General features: G+C 39.7%; 1 protein-coding gene across 3 annotated transcripts in view; it reads right to left on the bottom strand.

Annotated features, from left to right (window-relative positions):
* Positions 1–436: 436 nt before the first annotated feature.
* FAM171A1 (family with sequence similarity 171 member A1) overlaps positions 437–20,217 on the bottom strand; it is a 90,465-nt gene continuing 70,684 nt past the window's right edge. For all 3 annotated transcript variants that reach the window (XM_037385454.1, XM_037385455.1, XM_037385453.1), the window contains 3 exons: positions 7,738–7,854; positions 5,183–5,297; positions 437–4,521 (listed from right to left, as the gene is read on the bottom strand). In XM_037385454.1, coding sequence (XP_037241351.1) covers positions 2,817–4,521; positions 5,183–5,297; positions 7,738–7,854 — 1,937 coding nt within the window. In that variant the 3' untranslated portion in view covers positions 437–2,816. The remainder of the gene's footprint in view (positions 4,522–5,182; positions 5,298–7,737; positions 7,855–20,217) is intronic.

Raw genomic sequence — 20,217 nt, 5'->3', positions numbered from 1 at the left:
TTGTTCTCTATTTTAGAAGCTTTATCGGTACTTGCTTCTCTGCGCAACTGCAAAATATAAGCAACAACATTTATTTATATTTTATCAAAGCATCTTCCTCAGTATGTTTTTGAAAATTAAAACACAGAATTTGTCACTGGACTGTAATATTAAGCAAAGTCTTTACAATGGACACATTCTAATCTCAACCCATCATCTGATCTATGTGGCTTAGATGTGTTGGATACACTGAGAATTGCATTTCATAAACTATATATTCTGCAAAATCAAACTATTATATGGCTGGTGATATTACAGCAATTTAAAAAATGCTATTTTAAAAAAGATTTGTACAATGCCCACATTGCGTTTGTTCAAATATATTTGCTCTATTAGGACCACAAATTACCAAACCATCAAACTATGTGTTTTGAACATAAAACCAACACAAGTAAAGAAACAAACCACTGCAATTTAATAGCAACAATCTCACTTTACAAGATAATAATGATGGAAACTTTGCAAAGGAATCTGAAAAAGAATGTAAGTAAAACTGACACATTTAAGACAACAGAAATCTGAAAATTAAATAACACAATAATTCTAGTATGCGGAAGTTTTAACCAGAATGTTTACTTGATGCAGCATTCTGATTAATAAGTCACACTGTATTACCAGAACTTACTGACATCTGATAAATACTATTCCTTTAAAGTACTATTTTTCTGTTCAGTGACCTTGCACTGACCGAGAATAAGTAACCCAGACCCCAGAGCCAGTTCACCTGTGGTCAGCAGCAAAATTTCCAAACAGAACAGGAAAGGACCTGGAATGCATGTGATGAGTACAACATAACTTACTGCTAATACAGTAACTTTAATATTCAGTGCACTCCACAAATATTATTTTAGATTTCTTTCACAACACATACCACTTCCAAACATGAATCGAAACAAAACAGAGGTTGTGGCTTTGTGGATGGAGAGGAGCACTGGCCTGGGAACTAAGAAATCGGGATTCAGTTGCTGGCTCAAGCCTAGACTCCCAGGTAAGACATTCAGTAAGACAGAAATTACAACATTGGCCTCCTAAGAAAACCTTGAAATCTACTGAAAAAAAGAGCAATGAATCCAAGTCAAGGCTTATTATTAAAAATCAAATAGGAACTATGTAATGCTTTCTGTAATCACTTTAGAGATTACATAATAATTTTTTAAGCATGACTGCTGCTAATGTTGTGTAAAAATAATTCAATGAAACATGATAAACTGAATGTATAGGAAGGATTCCACAAGAGTGGAAGTCACATACTTTCCATTCTTTGAATTCATGAAGAAGTGAGAAGTGTGCAAGAAGTGTGAGTGCCTGGAGAAATCTCAGGAAGAAAACTGGTCCCACAGCAAGCATGACTCCATAAAGAATTTTTGTGATACCAGGATTTCATTTCCAAAGTCTTCAGTGACACTTAAGTAAACAGTTACATTTGTATCAAGATAGGGAGGATGCTTTTCTGAAAAGGAATCTAGATTTCAGTATTGACTGAATTTCATGAGGGCTGCATAAGTAAGTCACACAAGCATAAATATGCACAGCAAAAGCGAAACCAAAGTATTTTTCTTATTAAATAACATAATGTGATAACCACCAACAGAGGAAAAAATCCACAAAGATATTTTTTGCAGTTTATTTTCAATTATAATTTTTGGATAACCAAGCAGCTCTGCATGGAGAAAGCACAGAAGAGTCATTCTGGCACTTTTGGATAGTACATTATTATTTTTTTTTTTTTCAAAATTTTTCTAGACACATTCAGTCCACTTGCTCGGTCTATAGTTCACTTTATATGAGCATGATTAGCTCTTATGATTCCAGAGGAAACTAACAATATATACAGTCAATGAAACTATCTTCTTGGCTACTCTGGGCCCTTTAAAATGTCTTCTAAGTCTATCCTGGCTAAACAGAATCCACAATATACATGATAGCTACAGAATACACTGTATTGAAATGAGAAATGCTCAGCACAAAATGGAACTCTTGGCATGCAGCTTAAAATAAAAGGTAGAAGTTCAGAAGTTTATAAAATCCCAAGTAGGGTCAATTAAAAGGAGTTAGCAAAAGAAGGGACTGTTCATTGTTACTGTAAAAAAGGCACTTTGAGTAAATGGGACCAGAATTAGAGGAATCTTAGTCGACACAAAGTTCAGTTTGGTTTCATAAAAAGGCTTCAATGCTAAGGGATGCTACTCAAGTTTCCTGCAGTTTTTCATTAAAATAAATTGCTGAGTAGTTTATAATAAAGGACATAAAATGTTTACAACCAACTTGTAAAATTAAGAAAAGCATAGTATAAGCAAAATATTACTAAAAGCAGCAATGCATAGCCTTTCATTGAGATAATGCACAATATTGGACACCATGTGTCAAACTCTTGTTTTTAAGATACTTTCAGTAGCATTATCAACATAAAATTGGCCTACGAAACAAAAGCTTTACCAGCTCCCATTCATAAGGAGATTGAGGTCATAAACTAACCAAAACAATTTGTCAGTATTTTCAACATCCTGGATGACCAATATCAAGTATATGGAATAACAATCACACTCTTTGTTCAGCTATCTCACCGGAGGCAGCTGTTAAATCAGAGGAATGATTTTAATTCTTTTCTAACATTTACACAGTAATGCATTTAAAAGTTCTTTCAAATGTTGCTCACCACAGTTTGTTTTTCTCTTTTCTCTCCACAACAAAAAAAAGAAGAAAAAAAATCAAGCACTTCCACAGAAAGAATATTTGGCAATTTTATACTCCACTGAATGGTGGATTTTCACAATAGCTCACTTCAGATTGAAAGTCATTAGTGGTCTTTCCTCTCGTTTCTGCCAAGGACTCTTCTTATCTTCACCTTGGTCATCTTCCTCCTCCTCCTCCTCCTCCTCCTCCTCATCTTGAACTGATGTTCTGTGTTCAGGACTAGTTAATGGCTCTGGTTTGGTATCCACAGTTCTTGTTTCCTCCTGCAGGCTGGGCAACTGCACACCACTTCTCTTACTAGTGCCTTCTAGTAGGCATCGTAGAGCATTGTCCTCAGGGCTACAAACTGCTGTTCCACACTCACTGCCGCTTTGGTCCATATCATCCAAGTACACAAGTTGTGTGTAAGCTGTGCTATCTGAAACCTTCCGCTCTCTCTGCTGGTGCTCTTGCACTGGTGGGTGACTCTGTGGCGCAGACAGATGATCTCCTCTTCCCTTTCGGGCAGATTTTGGCTCATTCATGTCAACACCAGAGTCCAAACTGGCATCGTTACTCCCATTCCTACCAGCTCTTTGGAGATCGATGTATGAATGTCTAACATGAGCATTTGAACGTCCATCTAGAGAAACAAACCATGCTCGAGGATGAGGCAATGGCTTCCCACCTCCTAATTCCATCAAAGCCTTTTCTGTAAGAAGCTGCACTTCGCTATTCATTTGAGCCAGGGATGCATCATTAAGTGAGGCAGGAATGGAAATAGATTCAGACATGGAAGCATTTTGTTGACTCCACTCAGCTGCACCTGCATCTTGCAAATGCTGCTGAGATATTGCTTGGGATGCTAACTGCTGGGGTTGCAGCTGCTGCGGGGGGTGCGGAAAAAGCCGTGCGTGAGGGTTAGGAAGCTCAGCCTGAAGTCTTTCTACATCAATCTGCTGGTCAGCTGGGACAACCAGTGGCTGGCTAACAAAAGGGTGTTCTCCTGGCAATTTCATGTAATGACCTGGGATGACCAGTGCAGGCAAAACTTTTCTGTAAACACTGTCATTGACTTGGTCAACAGAATTGCAGCAGATTAACTGACCTGGTCGAGGGAAAGATGTAGGTCTTTCAAGATGATCAACTGAACGAGACATCATACAATCAGCAGGTCTGCAGTCCAGCAGTTCTTTTTCAGGGGCAGAAGGTGTGGGGTATATTTGTTCCTGAATATTGTATTTGCTTCCAGTAGCAATATGGTTCATAGATACTTGAATTTCTCTCTCTTGCTTTTCAAATAAAGGCTGAGACAGCATAGCATTATAACTTCTCCTATATTCGTCTTTGATAGGGGACTCATAGCCTTCAGCTGTTTCTGTAGATTTTCTTGTCTTTAAAGGAAAACTATCTGCTGATTTATGGTAGTCTTTTCTTAGAGACCCACTGGGAGTCAGGTCATCCAAGGAAATTCTGCTCTTGTCTTTCTCCTTCTCAGAAAGCAGCTCCTCACGGGAGCTAAACTCCTGTGAAGTACTGAATGAGTGTTTGAGCATAGGTGTATGCATATCTGCTTCTCCACTAGGTGATACCATCTCCATGTGGACAGCACTGATTAATTCCTTTGCACCTGAGTTTTCAGTGTGTCCATTGCTAGCAACGGACAACCCGCCAGGGAATTCCGACTCGCGACGTGAAAATATTAAATTTATATGGGACATTGAGGTTGCTTGATCCTTCTTAGAAGTGTCCAGCGCTGTTGAAAGTTGCAGTTTCTTATGATGTTGACGTGGTCTTAAACATTTTCTTCTAGAAAAGCCGGTAACAAAAGAAGTTACACATTTATGACTGTTGTACACAGAAACAAGAGCAGCAAGTGTGTCTTAATGGGAGATTTCAAAACAGTGATTAGTATTAGGGGAATTGAGCTTTTATTACGTAACCTAACAATTAAAAGCTTATCCCAGCAGCAAAGATAAAATTAAAGAATAAGTAATGTCAACTGGGAAATATCTCAAGCACCAATTACAAATTGGAGCAAATGTCTGGAGGAGGCAAATACAAAATCACTCATTAATATACACTTGCTGATAGAAGTTTAACACACATTTTAATATAAGACTAATAGAAAGATCACTTGCGAATGCTTAACAGGTACAATGACAGAGATCTTGGACCTATGCCCATGTTTGACAGGAGGTTTTAAGAACATCTTACAAAGAAAACACAGGTACAGGTGTGTGTGATTCATTCAACTACCATCCTACCCAATGAGTGATTATATACGCTGTACGTAACTAGGAACGTATGAAATTTTTTCTCACTGTTTCTTTCTTCTTCAAGTGATTGCTTGCTTCTTCCCCCCACCCCCCAAATTAAACGTGTTTCAATACAAAAGCTTTTAATATCATGAGCGCAAAACCCCTTTTATTGCCAACATGAACTATGTAGCCAGGATGGTGAATCTTACCTGCAATAATATAAAAGCAGACACAGCAAGACTAGAAGTATGAGAGCCATCCCTCCTAAAATTGCCAAAAGAAACATGGTGTGATAGCTGGTAATGTCGTGTGTTACAACGGGACCTGGAAGGCCAGAAAAGAGAATTTAGACCTGTAATAACCTGCAAACAGAAGAGGAACGACACTTAAACAAAGAGAGGGACATCTTCCCTTGTTATCAGGGTGCTAAGTGAGCAACACCACTGCTCATAGTCCTGGTGTCTATTGAGCAGACCATCTCTGGAGAAGGGAGCAAGTTGTGGAGAAAGCGTGTGCTGGTTTTCATGACTGCAAGGCTAAATAGATCATTTATCATATAGTTAGTTTCAATGGGAGCATGGATCAGTGAATGCTGCCTTCCAGGTCCTGATGCTAACAGTGCACCAAAGCTCTCATCAGTGGAGAAAAGCCATCACAGCACGTTCCAGCACTGTACATGTAGCAGCACTGTGGCCAACAACTTCTCTTCAACAAAATTTGTGGTGCTTTGCACTAAACAGTGCATTCATTGGAAGATGTGTTGGTGCTCTGAAGTCTAGATCGAGCCAAGCCAAGCAGATCTTCAGCAGCTTTAAAAGACAGGCTACTAGTGAAACAGTGTTTTAGCTCCAGGTTTCAATAATGCTTAGTAAATGTTCTAACATACAAATGATGCACACATGTGGACAGCATCCCTTCACAATTATGCATGTGTAACCCTGTTCGTTTGCAAAATCCTTGTCGTGATTTTGAAATAAAGGCCCAAATTTTCATCTTCAGGCAAGGAGGTACAGCACCAGCTGAGAGTAACATGCAGGCACTGTGAAGGACAGCAAACTTGGCCAACATTAAGGTTCTAGATCATGAGGTTTGTAAAAACCTTATCTTTGGATATTGAGTGGTCTGTAGAGCCACTTCTAGGAATACAAAGCTCATTTTTGTGCATTTTTTAGATAAGAAATCAAATAGATCCAATGAGGAGATAAAACAAGCAAAAAGTCATTAATCTCATTAAAAATAACATAAACTATATTGCATTTGGGAAACGTAAGTATTTATACATTGTGTCCCACCACTACCTTTACTTTACAGAACCGATTGATACTGTTGCTTCAGGACATTAAGCAAAAAGAAGAAAGGATAAATCACTTGAATTTTCATGAAAACATTGTTCTCATTGTAACAAAGTTTTAGGAACCCAGATCTATCCCTCAGAAAGAATGAGAAATAAAATACAAGTAGAAATTCTGCTGGTTAAGTTAGTTAAAGCTGCAAGGACAAATAAGCCTTCTCCTGTTGAGTTACAGGCCTCCTAACCTCAGAGTTACAGGCCCAGTTTCATTACTTCCTTGCAGCCTGGAACAGAGCTGAACTGTGAAATGTCTGGCTCAGAGCAGTCGCTTTTTCTTGAAGTACCATTATTTTGTAAAATTCCATTAAATTCAATATGATAGCTTATTCAGATCTGCACCTGCCTCTGAACTCTGTTCATCAATGAGTCAACTGAATATTCCAGCAGTTTCACTTAATAAAAACTCAAATAAAAAGCCTGCATATCATGAAACAACTTCATGGCATATACAAGCAGACTTTAAAAACAGTCCTCAAGTTAGAGTTTGTTTTCTTGGTTAGCTATAGTTTATTTAGCTTACACAGCCCAGGCAAGAATGTTTTCATTTCTACTGTATTTGGTTTTCATCCAGAAAACCTAATAAAGAAAAGCTGTAAGAGGAGCTTTTTTTTGTTTGATTGATTGGCTTGTCTATACACAGAGATATCTCTGATTATTGGTGGTCGAAGAACTAATACTAAGAAATCAGAGGCAGCCACAGACAGAAACAAGGAAGAGCAAGCTGCGACACTGATAACCTCCACAGGCACAGAAGTAGATATAATGCCTAGTTCAAAGCCATTTTCTACAGTTATGCCAAGAGGCTTGCAGATAGCAACTAGTCAGCTCATCTACTAATACCACTCTGCTAATACGCTTCCTAGAACTTCTATGCCAAGTTATTCATGGTATAAATTGATCAGTCATCAAGATGATACAAAGTATATAGTCAGGGCAAAATGGGCATCTTCAGAGTAAAGGAAAAAAAAAAAAAGTTGCAATTAATCAATCCATTAGTAAATGTCTAACCCAGGGTGACATTGGCCTTAGGTGAATCCATCTCTTTGGGGAGTTTCTTTACAGAAACTTCACAGTGTGTATTTTTCTACCTGCTGGAACACCAATACATTGATATTATGGGTCTCCTCGTTTTCTAGCAATGGCTCTACCAAGAAGTGGTGACATAAATGTATCAAAACAGGTACACTTTAAAAAGTCTCCCATTGAAATGACTCAGATTTTGAGCACAAGAGTTGCCCCCCACAATCCCCAAAAGATTTTAGCCCTTTACTTTCAGATTTCTGTTTTCTAATAATCCATTATTGATCAAGCTGTGGCATCTCAGATGAGGTCATTCTGAAAAATATAAACATTATATATGAATAAATAATTACTCTGTGCTGCGAATATCACTAAAATTAAATTCCATCTTACCTGGGATAGTAGGTGACATAGCTGCAACCCAGTAGCCCAGCTGAGGTGCAATGTAAGTCCAAGTCAACTGATTTCCTTCTTGTTGTACAAGGCCCAAACTACTCTTCAGCCATGTCCCTGTAAATGTAAAGGGTGTGGGAAGGTGTTACAGATATATGTGCACCTTCCTCTGCAAACGAGTGGGAAAGGGAGCAGTAACAAAGCCTATCAATGTGCTGTAGGGGTTGTGTGCATTGCTGTGAAATGGGAGATCATGCCTTTTTGTCACTGGCATTCGAGAGCTCCCACAGGCAGTCATCCCTGTGGCCTTCTCAGAAGCTTTGTACACAAAACCTATTTAAGATTAAATAAAACCATTACAAAAAGGGTTAAAAGAAATTACTTATTGTCATATTAGATTCCCCCTTTTTGAAGAAGGATATTCCCGAAGCTGATTATATGCAGACAGCCCACTTGAAAGCTGTATTTCAAGAGATGTCACATCTCCCAGACCACATGTGAGCTCTGCACACCACCTTTTGATCAGTTCTGGCTGTCAACTTCTAGAAGACTGAAGAAAATACTTCCTCAAAATATTATTTTTCCTATAAAGAAAACAAGTTTATGAACATTACTGCCAATAAACATAGAATTAAGCTGCACCATCACTTTGATTCAGCAACATCGGCCATTCAGAATATGTACGCATCCAGGAACACTGTTTAGTAATAGATGATGATTTTTTAAAATTTGTTTCTCAAAGGAAATGTAATATTTTTTTAGAATTATCAAATGATCATTCAAAATTAATAAGATTGACAATTTTAAAACAATGTATTTAAGTTCTTTTTAAGTAGTCCAGATTGACAATCTGCACTAGTTGAGAACTGTTCTACTTTCAGAAGACAAATTTTGTTGCAAGAACTGGGCTACGAAAAACCTTTACAACTGGATCAGCTGTAAGCCTTGTGTAATTCATTAAGACCTCTGATTCTGGGGTTGTAAAAGAAAAAATTCACCTTTGTTTCTGATATATCAGATGTCCAGTATGGCTTGCAAACTGCTCCCGTATTCATTCTCCTTGAATGAAACACAGAATTGCTGGCCTAGTCACTGAGCACGGCCACGGGGAAGCCATCCCAGCACCAAGCAGCGTTTCCCAGAGCTGCAGCCCTAGCTTGGCATCTCCAGCGGGTGCCGTAACAGAAGGCATTAACTCGCTATGGAGGTTCTTCACATGCTTTGGTGGCTGCTACCAGTACAGCTGATCTGTGTACAAAGAAGGCATAAACCCCTCTGCACTTCTGTAGCGCAGCTCTGTATTTCTGTGCAAAGGGGGACAGAATGCTCTATTTCCTTCGCTAAGCTTCAAATTCCTACTTCAAAGGCAAGCTGAATTTTGTACTTGTGATTCCTTTTAAATAGTCTCCTACATGTAATTCCCGAAATGGTGCTTTTCCCCAGGCATCACTCAGGACTAAGCATGAGCATTTGTGGACGACAGCCACCTGAACACTCAGCTCTGTGTAGAACACACAGAAGAGATGCCGTTGCTGTTTTGTTTTTTAAATACCATTCAGATCTTGATGATTTCCTCTGTGTTCCTTAGATTGTCCATCTGTGCAAAGCCTGTACAGATGAGAACAGCTTGCTTTCTTTCTTTCTTTATTTCCTCTCTACGACTGATTTTTCCTGTGTAAGTACACCGTTGAAGTCCACCAGCTCTGGCTAATCATAAACCCATCTCAATATAGTGAAACATTTAGAAAAATACATGTTTGAGAGGATTTCTAGATCTAGGTGACTATTATTGCCAGATAGTGGCTGTATTTGCAACCAAACTGAATTTGCGGGCAACAAGGGAAAGGCATTACTGACTGTAGTGGGTTTGCATGACAAGGGTTTGATAGTGGGGGGCTACAGGGGTGGCTTCTGTGAGAAGATGCCAGAAGCTTCCCACACGTCCGATGGAGCCAATGCCACCTGGCTCCAGGATGGACATGCCACTGGCCAAGGCCGAGTTAATCAGTGACAGTGGTAGCACCTCTGGGATACCTTTTAAGGAAAAAAAAAAATCTGCACCAGCAAGTTGAGACTGTGAGAGCAACCACTCTGCAGACACCAGGTCAGTGCAGAAGGAGGCAGGAGCAGCTCCAGGCACTGGAGCAGAGATTCCCCTGCAGCCCCTGGCGAAGCCCCTGGTGAGGCGGGCTGTGCCCCTCAGCCCAGGGAGGTCCATGGTGGAGCAGACACCCACCTGCAGCATGTGGACCCCACGCTGGAGCAGGTAGATGTGGAGGAGGAGGCTGTGACCCCTGGGAAGCCCGTGCTGGAGCAGGTTTGCTGGCAGGACTTGTGACCCTGCAGAGGACCCACGCTGGAGCAGTTCATGAAGAACTGCAGCCCACAGGAAGGACTCACATTGGAGAAGTTCATGGAGAACTGTCTCCCACGGGAGGGACCCCACACTGAAGCAGGGGGAAGAGTGTGAGGAGGAAGGAGCAGCAGAGACAGCTGTGATGAACTGACCGTAACCCCCATTCCTCCTTCCCCTGCACCACCTGGGGGGAGGAGGCAGAGAAATCAGGAATTAAGTTAAGCCTGGGAAGAAGGGAGGGGTGGGGGAAAAGTGTTTTTCTGATACAAATGGTAGTAAATTGAACTAATTTTTCCCTAGTTGAGTCTGTTTTGCCCATGACAGTAACTGCTGAGTGATCTCCCTGTCCTTATCTCGACCCACAAGCTTTTTGTTGTATTTTCTCTCCCCTGTCTGGCTGAAGAGGGGAGCAACAGAGTGGTTTTGGTGGGCACCTGGCATTCAGCCAGGGTCAAACTACCGCACTGATGTAATTTTCAGTTTTCCAAGTATAATTTCCAGTCTGTATATGAAATAACAACTATTGCTACCCTAAAGAAGGTCACACAAGACAAGTAATTTTGATTCACACTACCAAAAGGACGACAATCTGTATGCACAGATTTGCACATATGGCATCCATAACTGTCGTATCAGAACACCTTGATGTAGCCATTAGTTTACCTCTTTTAGGGAAACTTTATCAGGAATAATAGAATGGAATTGTCCACAGTTATGTGTGAAGTTTCTGGAAAAACTAGGAGAAGTAGATTCATTTTTTCCACTAAGACAGCCAGTATCCCTTCAGATTTTCTACCCGTGCACTTTTGGGGAGGATGTCATACTAATAGCTCTGAACCACAAGATGAAAAATAGCCCATAGAGTCAAAAACTGCTTCTGTCTTGTGCCTAAAATGCCATTTGGTAAGACAACTCCTGTAAGCTTTAACTTTGTAATTTTTTTTTCTGCAAGGTTCAGATAACAAGAATGCAACTATGTGAAACAAAATGTTAAGACTAGAAAAGATATAAAAGTGCTGATTTAAAAAAAAGAATGGAAGGACCTGGGTGATGAATTCATCATGCTTCCCATACTTCTCTTACTACCTCTAAGCCTGCTAAATACACACACAAGCAGAACGCATACGTACATAATTAAGCAAAGTTCATTATCTTTGTAGTCTATTTTTATAGCTACCTCCTTAAGCAGAAGCTATTATTGATTCCCTCACTAGGGGGAACTTTCGTCCAGCTTGCCTTATTCACATCACACTGCATTCTGATGAACGCCATCCTCCTAATGTCTCTTTAAAAGCCTTTTGCCCAGTAACACTGTGCTTGCATAATGCAGCGATCAAGAAGCTAACAGAAGCTGCACTCATTGCTGGGAGCAGAGCTCAGCTGCCATCCTGCCAAACAACCAACAGCTCAGATTGCTTATATTTTAGCAATGAAAGGAATCCCGGTATTTGCAACGGAAGCAGACAATAGCATCTACTGCACAAGGTCAGTCAGGTTTCATCATTGCCTTCCGCTCGTTTAAGTCACCTGTTTTTGCTAATCACTGGATATAATCGAGGAAATGTATTGGTCTGTCTAACACTAGGGAAAAATGGAATTCCCTCACTTTGTTATGGACAGGTAAGACTTTCAAAAGTGTAACAGATATACTCAATATTGGTCATCTTTAAAGAAGAGTGACAAAGCTTTCCTTGACCATACCCTACACACTAGGATGTGAAGACAGCCAGAAAAGAATTACTTTTGAAATGACACTGTCCCAAGTTCCTTCATCAGGACAACACCAAGTGCAGGTTCCTGGGAACAATGGGTACACAACCTTCTTAAATACTTTCATAGTCCAACACTTTGGTGATAAACCCACCTCTTATAATGCTACCATCTCTTACCAATAGTCCACTAATGAAACAGAGCACCCTCCTTGCGGTGGGATGAAGAGAATAAAGAACTCAGTCCTTCAGAACAGCAATGGCAGAACAGGTTTGAGCAGAAACAGTTGAAACATGAAGTCCTGTATCATTTCTTGTGTGATCAAATAGTTGAAAGCCAAGACAGTATTACTGAAGGGAACTGATGTGCCTTCAGTATGCTGCAAATCCACTGGGGCATTTCCAGGTATCTCTTATATTACATCCTTTATAGGTTCTAATATCCTGGTGCTTTTCAACTATCATTAAACACCAAGCAGTGTTCTTGTAGATCCCTACATGCAATGCCTTGCTGTAATGACTAATGGTCGGACCTTCTATGGAGCAAAACCCAACTGCATTGTACTTACTGGCTATGCTCCTAGTGTTTCAAGCTGCCTTGAGTAAGCAAGAGTTCATTGCTATGCAGCCTTAAGAATGAATTCCCTATCCCATCCCAGATTCTTCCTTGCAGCAGTAAACAAGACGTTTTCCTGTTCTAAAAATGCAGCTAGTTACTCTCTGCATCCTCACATACTTGTTCTTGTAAGCAAGGGAGGAGAGCGAGGGGCAGTGAGTAAAGAACTTCCATTTTTCTGTCCATTCCTACCCTGCAAATGGAGTAAGAGCAAGCAGTATTAATTTTTTTTCCCTGTGTAGGCAGGATTACAACTGCAGGAGAACTAAGCAGAAGGACTTAGGAGGGAAGAGAGGTCTTACCCCCTGCATGGCTGTGTTATGGTAATTTAATTTGTTACTCTCCCAATATCCCATAACATCTACTTCCTCCCCGCCCAACTCAGCACAAACAACTAGCTTCACTGCTTATTCAGTTTTGTACGTGATGTGCAGTAACAGTTAACAAGAAATATAGGATTATAAATAAAAAGCAGTACACATAACTGCATGTAATGGAACTGATCATTTTTGTTTGAGACTGATTGTGTAGCTCCAAAGAAAACTTGTCAATGCATCTTTGGAGTAGAAACAGCAAGTTCAGTACAGTTTGTAAGCACTGCATGATTTGGGCCAATTTGCCATTAATACTTAAAGAGTGTCTGATGCTTCACGGAAAGCTTCTATATATAGAGACATTCTTGCTTATAGATCATTTTTACATTTTTCTTCCTCTTTTTCCTCTATTACTACTCAGCGGAGCCAACATGCTGATCCAGGATTCAAGTCAGGGGAGCTGTCTCCTGGCTCAAACTAATGACAGGAGGAGAACCAAGATGTTTCTTAACTCTTTCCTCACCAAAATTATATTTAGTGTTACTGACTTTTTGGAATAAATGGTGTCATTTAACAAATTTCTTCTTTAAAAGCTTATAAAGCAGCTAACCCAGCCTCCTTTGTTGTGTATGGAAGCAAGGTAAGAGAACTAACATCATTAATACTACAAAGAATGCAAAAGTGAAAGTACATGAAAAGAAATACAAATCAAAACCCAATCAGATAAAAGACAGCTGACCTACATCTGGCTGCAACAATACCCGAATATCGGTTGAAGATTTCAGCAGAGCAGAAGAAATAAATTCTGCTAGAGAGAAGCATCTTAATACTTCGCAGTAAGTTTGATTTTGATGAACATGCTTATTTATCTTAGGCAGCTTTTAGTACTTGCCAATGGGGGCAAGAACGTGTTATCATAAGTAAATTTAACAGCAAAAGGTTTGCACATTAAATCTCCGTTTCAACACACATGCCGCACTAAAAATGTCTTTTTGTAATTTAATTTAGTTTACTTCTAAATCAGACTGAAAAATGGCACTTTCATCAAGGAGAGTGTCCAGATGGGCAGCTACTGCAGAAAAGCCATTACAGAACAGCTATTCAACTATCTCCCTGCACAATTATGTTGCTGCACGTACAGCCAGTCTGCCCAAAAAAGAGATGTCCTATTGTCTTTAAAGACACTAACTACTCCATGTGACAGCTTGCTGGATCCAGGCAGCACAAATGGATCTGTTTTTGTAGTCTAGATGCACGATGCCACTGAATAAGACATTACTTCCATATTTTACAGCTAGACCTTATTATTTTAAATTAATCTGCAGTGAAATCCAGGGAATCGTATGCTTCTCTGGCTTCCATGTGTGAGACCATGCACGCTGACAATCCCATGCTGCTCCAGCCCAAGCAAACGGCAAACTTCCTACTGGCCTACGTGAGGCAGGACCGCACTTCATGCAGGCAGGACTGCCACACCAGGCCATCTGCTCTAGAGACACGCATATGACTCCTATTAAAGCCAAGAAGAAAGGAGACAAATCCCCCTCTTGTGTGCTGGCTGTGAGGGGAGTTTGCACGATGGCACTCCGGCACAGAACTCTGCTCACTGGGAGGATGTACAACACTGCTTACTTCAGGTTTAACTTTCCAAGCTGACCATTTCAGAGCCTCCCAGATCATTACTGCTGCAGTGACTCCTGAGGACTTTGATTGTGTATTCTTCCTATCACTGATCAAAACAGTTCTGGTAAATGACTGCCAGAGGAGCGTGCTGTAGTCAGCAGCTTCCCCTAAGGACAGTCATGAAGTCAAAATATTGTCAGTGTTTAAATATACGGTAGCGATGGTGCTTTTTTTCCATAAATTACTTTTACATGTGAGCTTTTGGTAGGAAACTCTTCCATTGATCAAATACTGTTTGCTTTTTGTTTTGTTTCTTGTATCTGGTGATGGGATCATCCAATCCCACTCAAGCAGGGAACTAAAATTGTGCTATTTACAGCATGAATTATTTCCATCCAATAGGTTTGACAAATAAGAGGATTTAATTAGCCAGAAAGCAAATTAAGCATAATCCCATTATATAATTTATTTTTATTCAGAAGATTATCTACCCTGGACAAAAGAATTTTGGAAAGAAAGATACTTTTAACTGTAATACTTAATAGCATAGATGTTTTAAATAAATATTCCTTACTAAGAAGTGCTTTTCTTTCAGCATGGATTTCTTCTGTGATGTCTATGATGTCTTAGGCAGAGATTCACAGTTAAATGGAGATATATGTGTCAAAAGGAATGAGGCAGGTTGTTATCAGGTAGAGTGTGAGACAGCAAATGATATTCAAAGCATACTAACAGTGTTCCTAGAAGTAATTGATTTAGACACTTCAAATGGCAATGTTATAACGTAGAGTTAATCAAGGTTAAGTTTGTGAAAATAACTTCCTAAAGCATGTTCTGACATACATAAATTGTAGCTTTTCATTCTACTTGCTGAAAGCTGCTTATCAGATTACTTCTTCCAAACAAAAATCACCTCTAATCTGTATCAGCACAGGAAGTTTTACTACAAAAGGATGGGGTTATTGGTTTTACTTTTGTTCATGTTCTAAAATGCTGAAGGCACTAACAGTGGAAGCTGAAAAATTCCTTCTTGAATATTGATAGAGATTACTCTCCTCCTCCCCATCCCCCAATACACACGGGTTTAAAAATTTGTAGCATTTAAGTTAATATTACAATTTTGGTTTTGGAGTTGCTAGGCAACATCAAAAAATAAACGTCCTTGCTCTGAGCTCATACCTTCATTATTCTTCCACTCTTACAGAATTTGCTACACAAGTCTTCCAGGGCTAAATCCTGCTACTGTTCTAGCAGCACCACCGTTATTTGGTGTACTCTAAGGGAAAAGCTTTTAACATCATACCTTGAAGATTTTTGCAAGGAAGTCTAATGGTTCAATTTGTTACTTGTGTCTGAGAAGCTGTGTAGTCTTTGCCATCTCTACTCCTACATCACCTATCAAGCGTTTAACAAAAAAACATGCCAGTTTTCATTATTTAATAATTTTAATTACGTCTGGGTAGAAGACAGGGCACACTGAGAACTGCTTGCATTGCTTTGGTCCCCTTAGCAGTTCCTTCCAGAATGCCAGAACAGAAGAGACTATTAAAGAAAACTACTTCCATACATAATTACTGGTTAACAATTGCATTTCAAAAGTGAAAGCTTAGTTATGCTTGCTGGACCACCATTGCTAGTTACTGGTATATGTGAAAGATGCTGCCCTTAATACTCGCTGTATCACATTATTAATCACATTCAGTCAGTTATTGACAAAATTATTAGAACAAGTAATAAATAAAAGCACAAGGCAATTCAAAACACTGCATGCCTTCTCCTTCATTCAGCCTCACATCACACTCACATTCAGTTTCTATTTCTCAGGCTGGAACTGGAAGCAGACACACAAGAGATTTGACCTACCATCCCCAAGGCCACAGAGGAAGGCTGGCCCAGGTCCTCCTCAGCCTCTTCCAGCCCCACCCAGAGAGTTCACACTCCTGCTCTGAGCACTCCTGCCTCTATTTCCACCGATCTCCAAGTCCTCTCCAACTCAAGCAGCTGCACAAGAACAATGGTCTTTTCTCCACTTCTGATATTTTGATGTCCACCTCTTCCCACCTCCTACTGCATGCCCTCTGTAGGTGGAGCTACAGGGCCATCTACGTGATACAACGGAAGGTCCATTACTAAACCCTGTTCCCAGAAGCCACACTATTTGTTTTCAGTTTTATTTCCTTGGCTACATAATAGTAGATTATTTGCATATATCGCTACTTTGGCACCAACCCGATTATACTTCAGCATCCTCTTAAGCTCCACCATCATGCCATACCATGTCTGCTTTGCCAAAAACGCAGCTCAGATGGTATATAAGATGGGGAGAAATTGCATAATCCATTCACATCACTTTCGCATATGTAAACCACAACATCCACTTAAAAATCAACCTACATATTGATAAACAAGCACAACTGCCTCCTGTGATCCACCACACCGCTCCAGAGGAATCACGATAGTGAGAACATACCTCAGTGAGCTACACAGTGAAGCATCAGAGGAAGAGCTTCTTTTCCTCTCAATGCTGAGGTCTGTCTACTACTATGCAATTATATCTGCACCTATTATGTAGATGTCATACGTGGTAAAAAGCTGGGTTTGGTAGCTGCCATTTCTATGGCAACACACAAAATATGAAATTCTTTGAGAGCAGTTAGTTAGAAATCTGTATTCCTCAGTAGTGTTTAAGAATAATTTAACCTTTACAGCTGCGATAAAAAAGGAAGTAAAATCAAATTGTCAAGGAACTTGTGAACTACAGAAATAGTGTAACTATGAATTTTGTGGAGGTTTGGTTTTCTCCTTGTAATTTGCAAATAAATATTACCAATGAATCTGATCTAGAACCAAATGTTCTGGATCTGATTATATTAAATTCAATCTTTTGGGAGCAGGGAGTGTGTTTTCCTGAAACGTCCATTCCTCACATGTAGAAAACCCAATAAAACCCACACAGAAGTGCATGAAGACCCAGGTCATGTGCACAGATGCGTGTAGTCCAAATGCAGGCCATCTGTCTGAGCTCAGAGGCATGTACTCATACCCAGTGTCAGATCTAACAACAGACTGCAAAAGTTTTTGTTAAATGATTATTTTCTATCTCTCATGCAGTGTATGAATGTGATGGCAATCAGAAGTTAACCAAATTCACACCAAAAAGGAATATGTTTTATTTTTAAGCTATGAAAATATAAGTAATTCTTTTCTTTGGATGGGTTATCATTGCTACCACGTGGGAAGCTTAAATCAAAGACTTTTACAAATAATGTGCAGTGAACTAGACAGGTCGATGTACAGTAACCCGCTTACATTTTCTGCCTGACAGCAGCTGTTGCTCTCTCCCTATAAACACTATGAACAAAACCCAAGAATCATTTTACCTCCACAAAATACAGCAAAACCATACTGCAGTCAAGTTTAAGTAGGCACCAATACTGTTTATACATGAGCCTATCATCATAGCTTCTTTTGAGCACAGAAAACATTATCTCCATTTTGCTGAGAAAGGAACATCAGGAAATTCTGACTCTACAAAAAATCAATGGAAATTCTACCATTGAAGGCAGGACGTCATCCAGAAAAAGTAAGTACCAGATTTCCAAATGTATTTAGAAATCTATTATGGCATTAAATGCAATCAGAAAGCACTGACCAAGCACAGCAGAGTACATAAAGTATTATGCTTTATAAAGCTATAAAAAGAGTTCTTCAAGATACTCTTCTCCGTATTCTGCCATTGCTTTACATTAAAACATGGTTGAGATTGCAGGCACTGGGGAAACATCCTCCTCTGTGAAGAAGCCAGTAGTTTAGAGACAGCAAGGTCACGTCAAAGATGTACACCAAGTGTTCAGGGAGGAGGAAGAACAGAGAAACAGTACTCTGAACTTCATTTGCACATAGTGCATGAGAAGTAACACATTTTAAGAAGGAAGAGCAAAAGGGTGGCGGTTTATCTCCTTCACTCCCAGAGGCCTTTGCCAGTGTTGGAAATATTTTCCTGTTACTTGGTGGGATTAATAAACTAGCAGATGCATCAATATTGTCACCAAAAAATAAATCCAAATTCCATATTATGCACTCTGTAATATTTGGTAATATTTTGAAGTCCTTCATACAGCTGTAGATGTGGATCTAGAGGTCTAGGTGCAACATAATTCCTCCATACCACATGGAATGAAACTGAGGGCTTAAGATGGAGAATGCTGGTCTTTCAGTTTTTTCTCACTGAGTCCAACGAAAAACAGACACCTTAACATAAAGCATAAAAGATTTAAATGGGGCTGAGGAGAATACAGCTGAGCAAGTGCTGTGTTATTCAGTCCAGCTGGTGGGAGCTGGAAATGATACAGGAGGTACAAAGTTTCATTTCTACTGGGACCTGCAGTATTAATTTCTGACTGAAGAGGACAAGGCTAAAAAGAAGTCCTGAATAGAAATGTGGTGTCCAAGAATAGAGAGATTAATATATTGTAAATCCTACTGCTATCAAGACAAATACACAGGGAGGAAGCCATGATCCCAACCATCTGTTTATGGATAAAGAAAAAACCAAACGTTTTTCAGCCCCTTCAGATTTTGAGAAAAACAAGACTCCGCGCTTGGGGGAAATAAAAAGCCAACAAACCAGAAAACCCCACTGAGCAATCCTGATTATAAAAATGAGAATCCCCATCTTGTTATGTTCAAGCCTTTAAGTGTGTGCTATGAAATAAAACCATTCTCCTACAGTAGTGTGAAACACAAGAGATATGGGTATCTCAATGATACGGAATGATTAAGTTGCATTTGAGTGTACACATCCCTGTAACATCAATGCATCTGTGCTTATTATTACCAACACTAAGAGATGCTGCAGAGAAAGGTGGAGGAGTGCATCTCCAACACAAGAGCAAGGTCAGATGTATTAGTTTACCTTAAAACTTCGCCAGGGCATTGACAGTTGTTCTTCCTTTTATTAATTATTCAAAAAGGTGTTACTGCTTTAATTTGCTTGCTATGCGTGCAAGGCAGTGAGTTTGTTTTGTAATGAAAAATCTCATTTGGAACAGTATAAAATAGATGCAGCAGATTGTCTTATTTTGATGTCAGCCTGCTTTTTCTGACTGTGTGTTTCATCAGTGTCAATGGAGCCACCCTCAGCCTTAAGTAGACTATGCCACTTCTCCCCCTTCTCTCCCCAGTCATCTCTCAAGGACAGAAACTGAGGTCATGAAAATACAGACTGTTTATGGTAAATATCCTAAAAAGCCATTAATTATTTTTGGCTGCTGTAATATGCAAATATGCCTAATTCCTGTAGAAACTATGAAAATCTCTGCACTTCCAATCAGATGCCACTGGGTTTATATTAGTACATCATGAGCTCAGCAAAATACATGAGATTCTAAGGATTAAAATATATTCGCAGTATTTCTTTCCCTTCTCCACTCCCCGCTCTAAAAGTGAAAAGTATTTCTGCTTTTTAGAGCAGAAATTATACCTCATGCAGTAATGACGACAACCGCATGGACTCTAAACAAAAACAATAGCTTGCACGAACAAGCATCCACTGTACTGCTCACACACTAGAGAGAAGCCTTGCCTTATTGCCTGGTAATACAGCGTTAGTTTTCCATCTCTGGCATTTACTCAGTTTTCATATACAAGTGTGAAAGTTTAAGCCACTGAAAATCTATTAAGGAGAGACTGCAACGTAACTAGCACTGAGAAAAGCAGCTCCTGAAATGAAAGACACAATCAGAATAATGAGGTTAGAGGTCCTATCCTGACAAGGCACAGGTCTGGCAGTGCAAACGGGATACAAAACTTATTTGCCAGTTAAGGATTTCTTCAGCATGGAGCCATCCCAGTCATCACCCA

This window comes from Falco rusticolus, chromosome 4, assembly GCF_015220075.1.
Source record: "Falco rusticolus isolate bFalRus1 chromosome 4, bFalRus1.pri, whole genome shotgun sequence".
In the NCBI taxonomy this organism is placed as follows: Eukaryota; Metazoa; Chordata; class Aves; order Falconiformes; family Falconidae; genus Falco; species Falco rusticolus.
The sequence above is the reverse complement of the archived record's forward strand: the minus strand, read 5'-3'. Positions and strand labels throughout refer to the sequence as shown.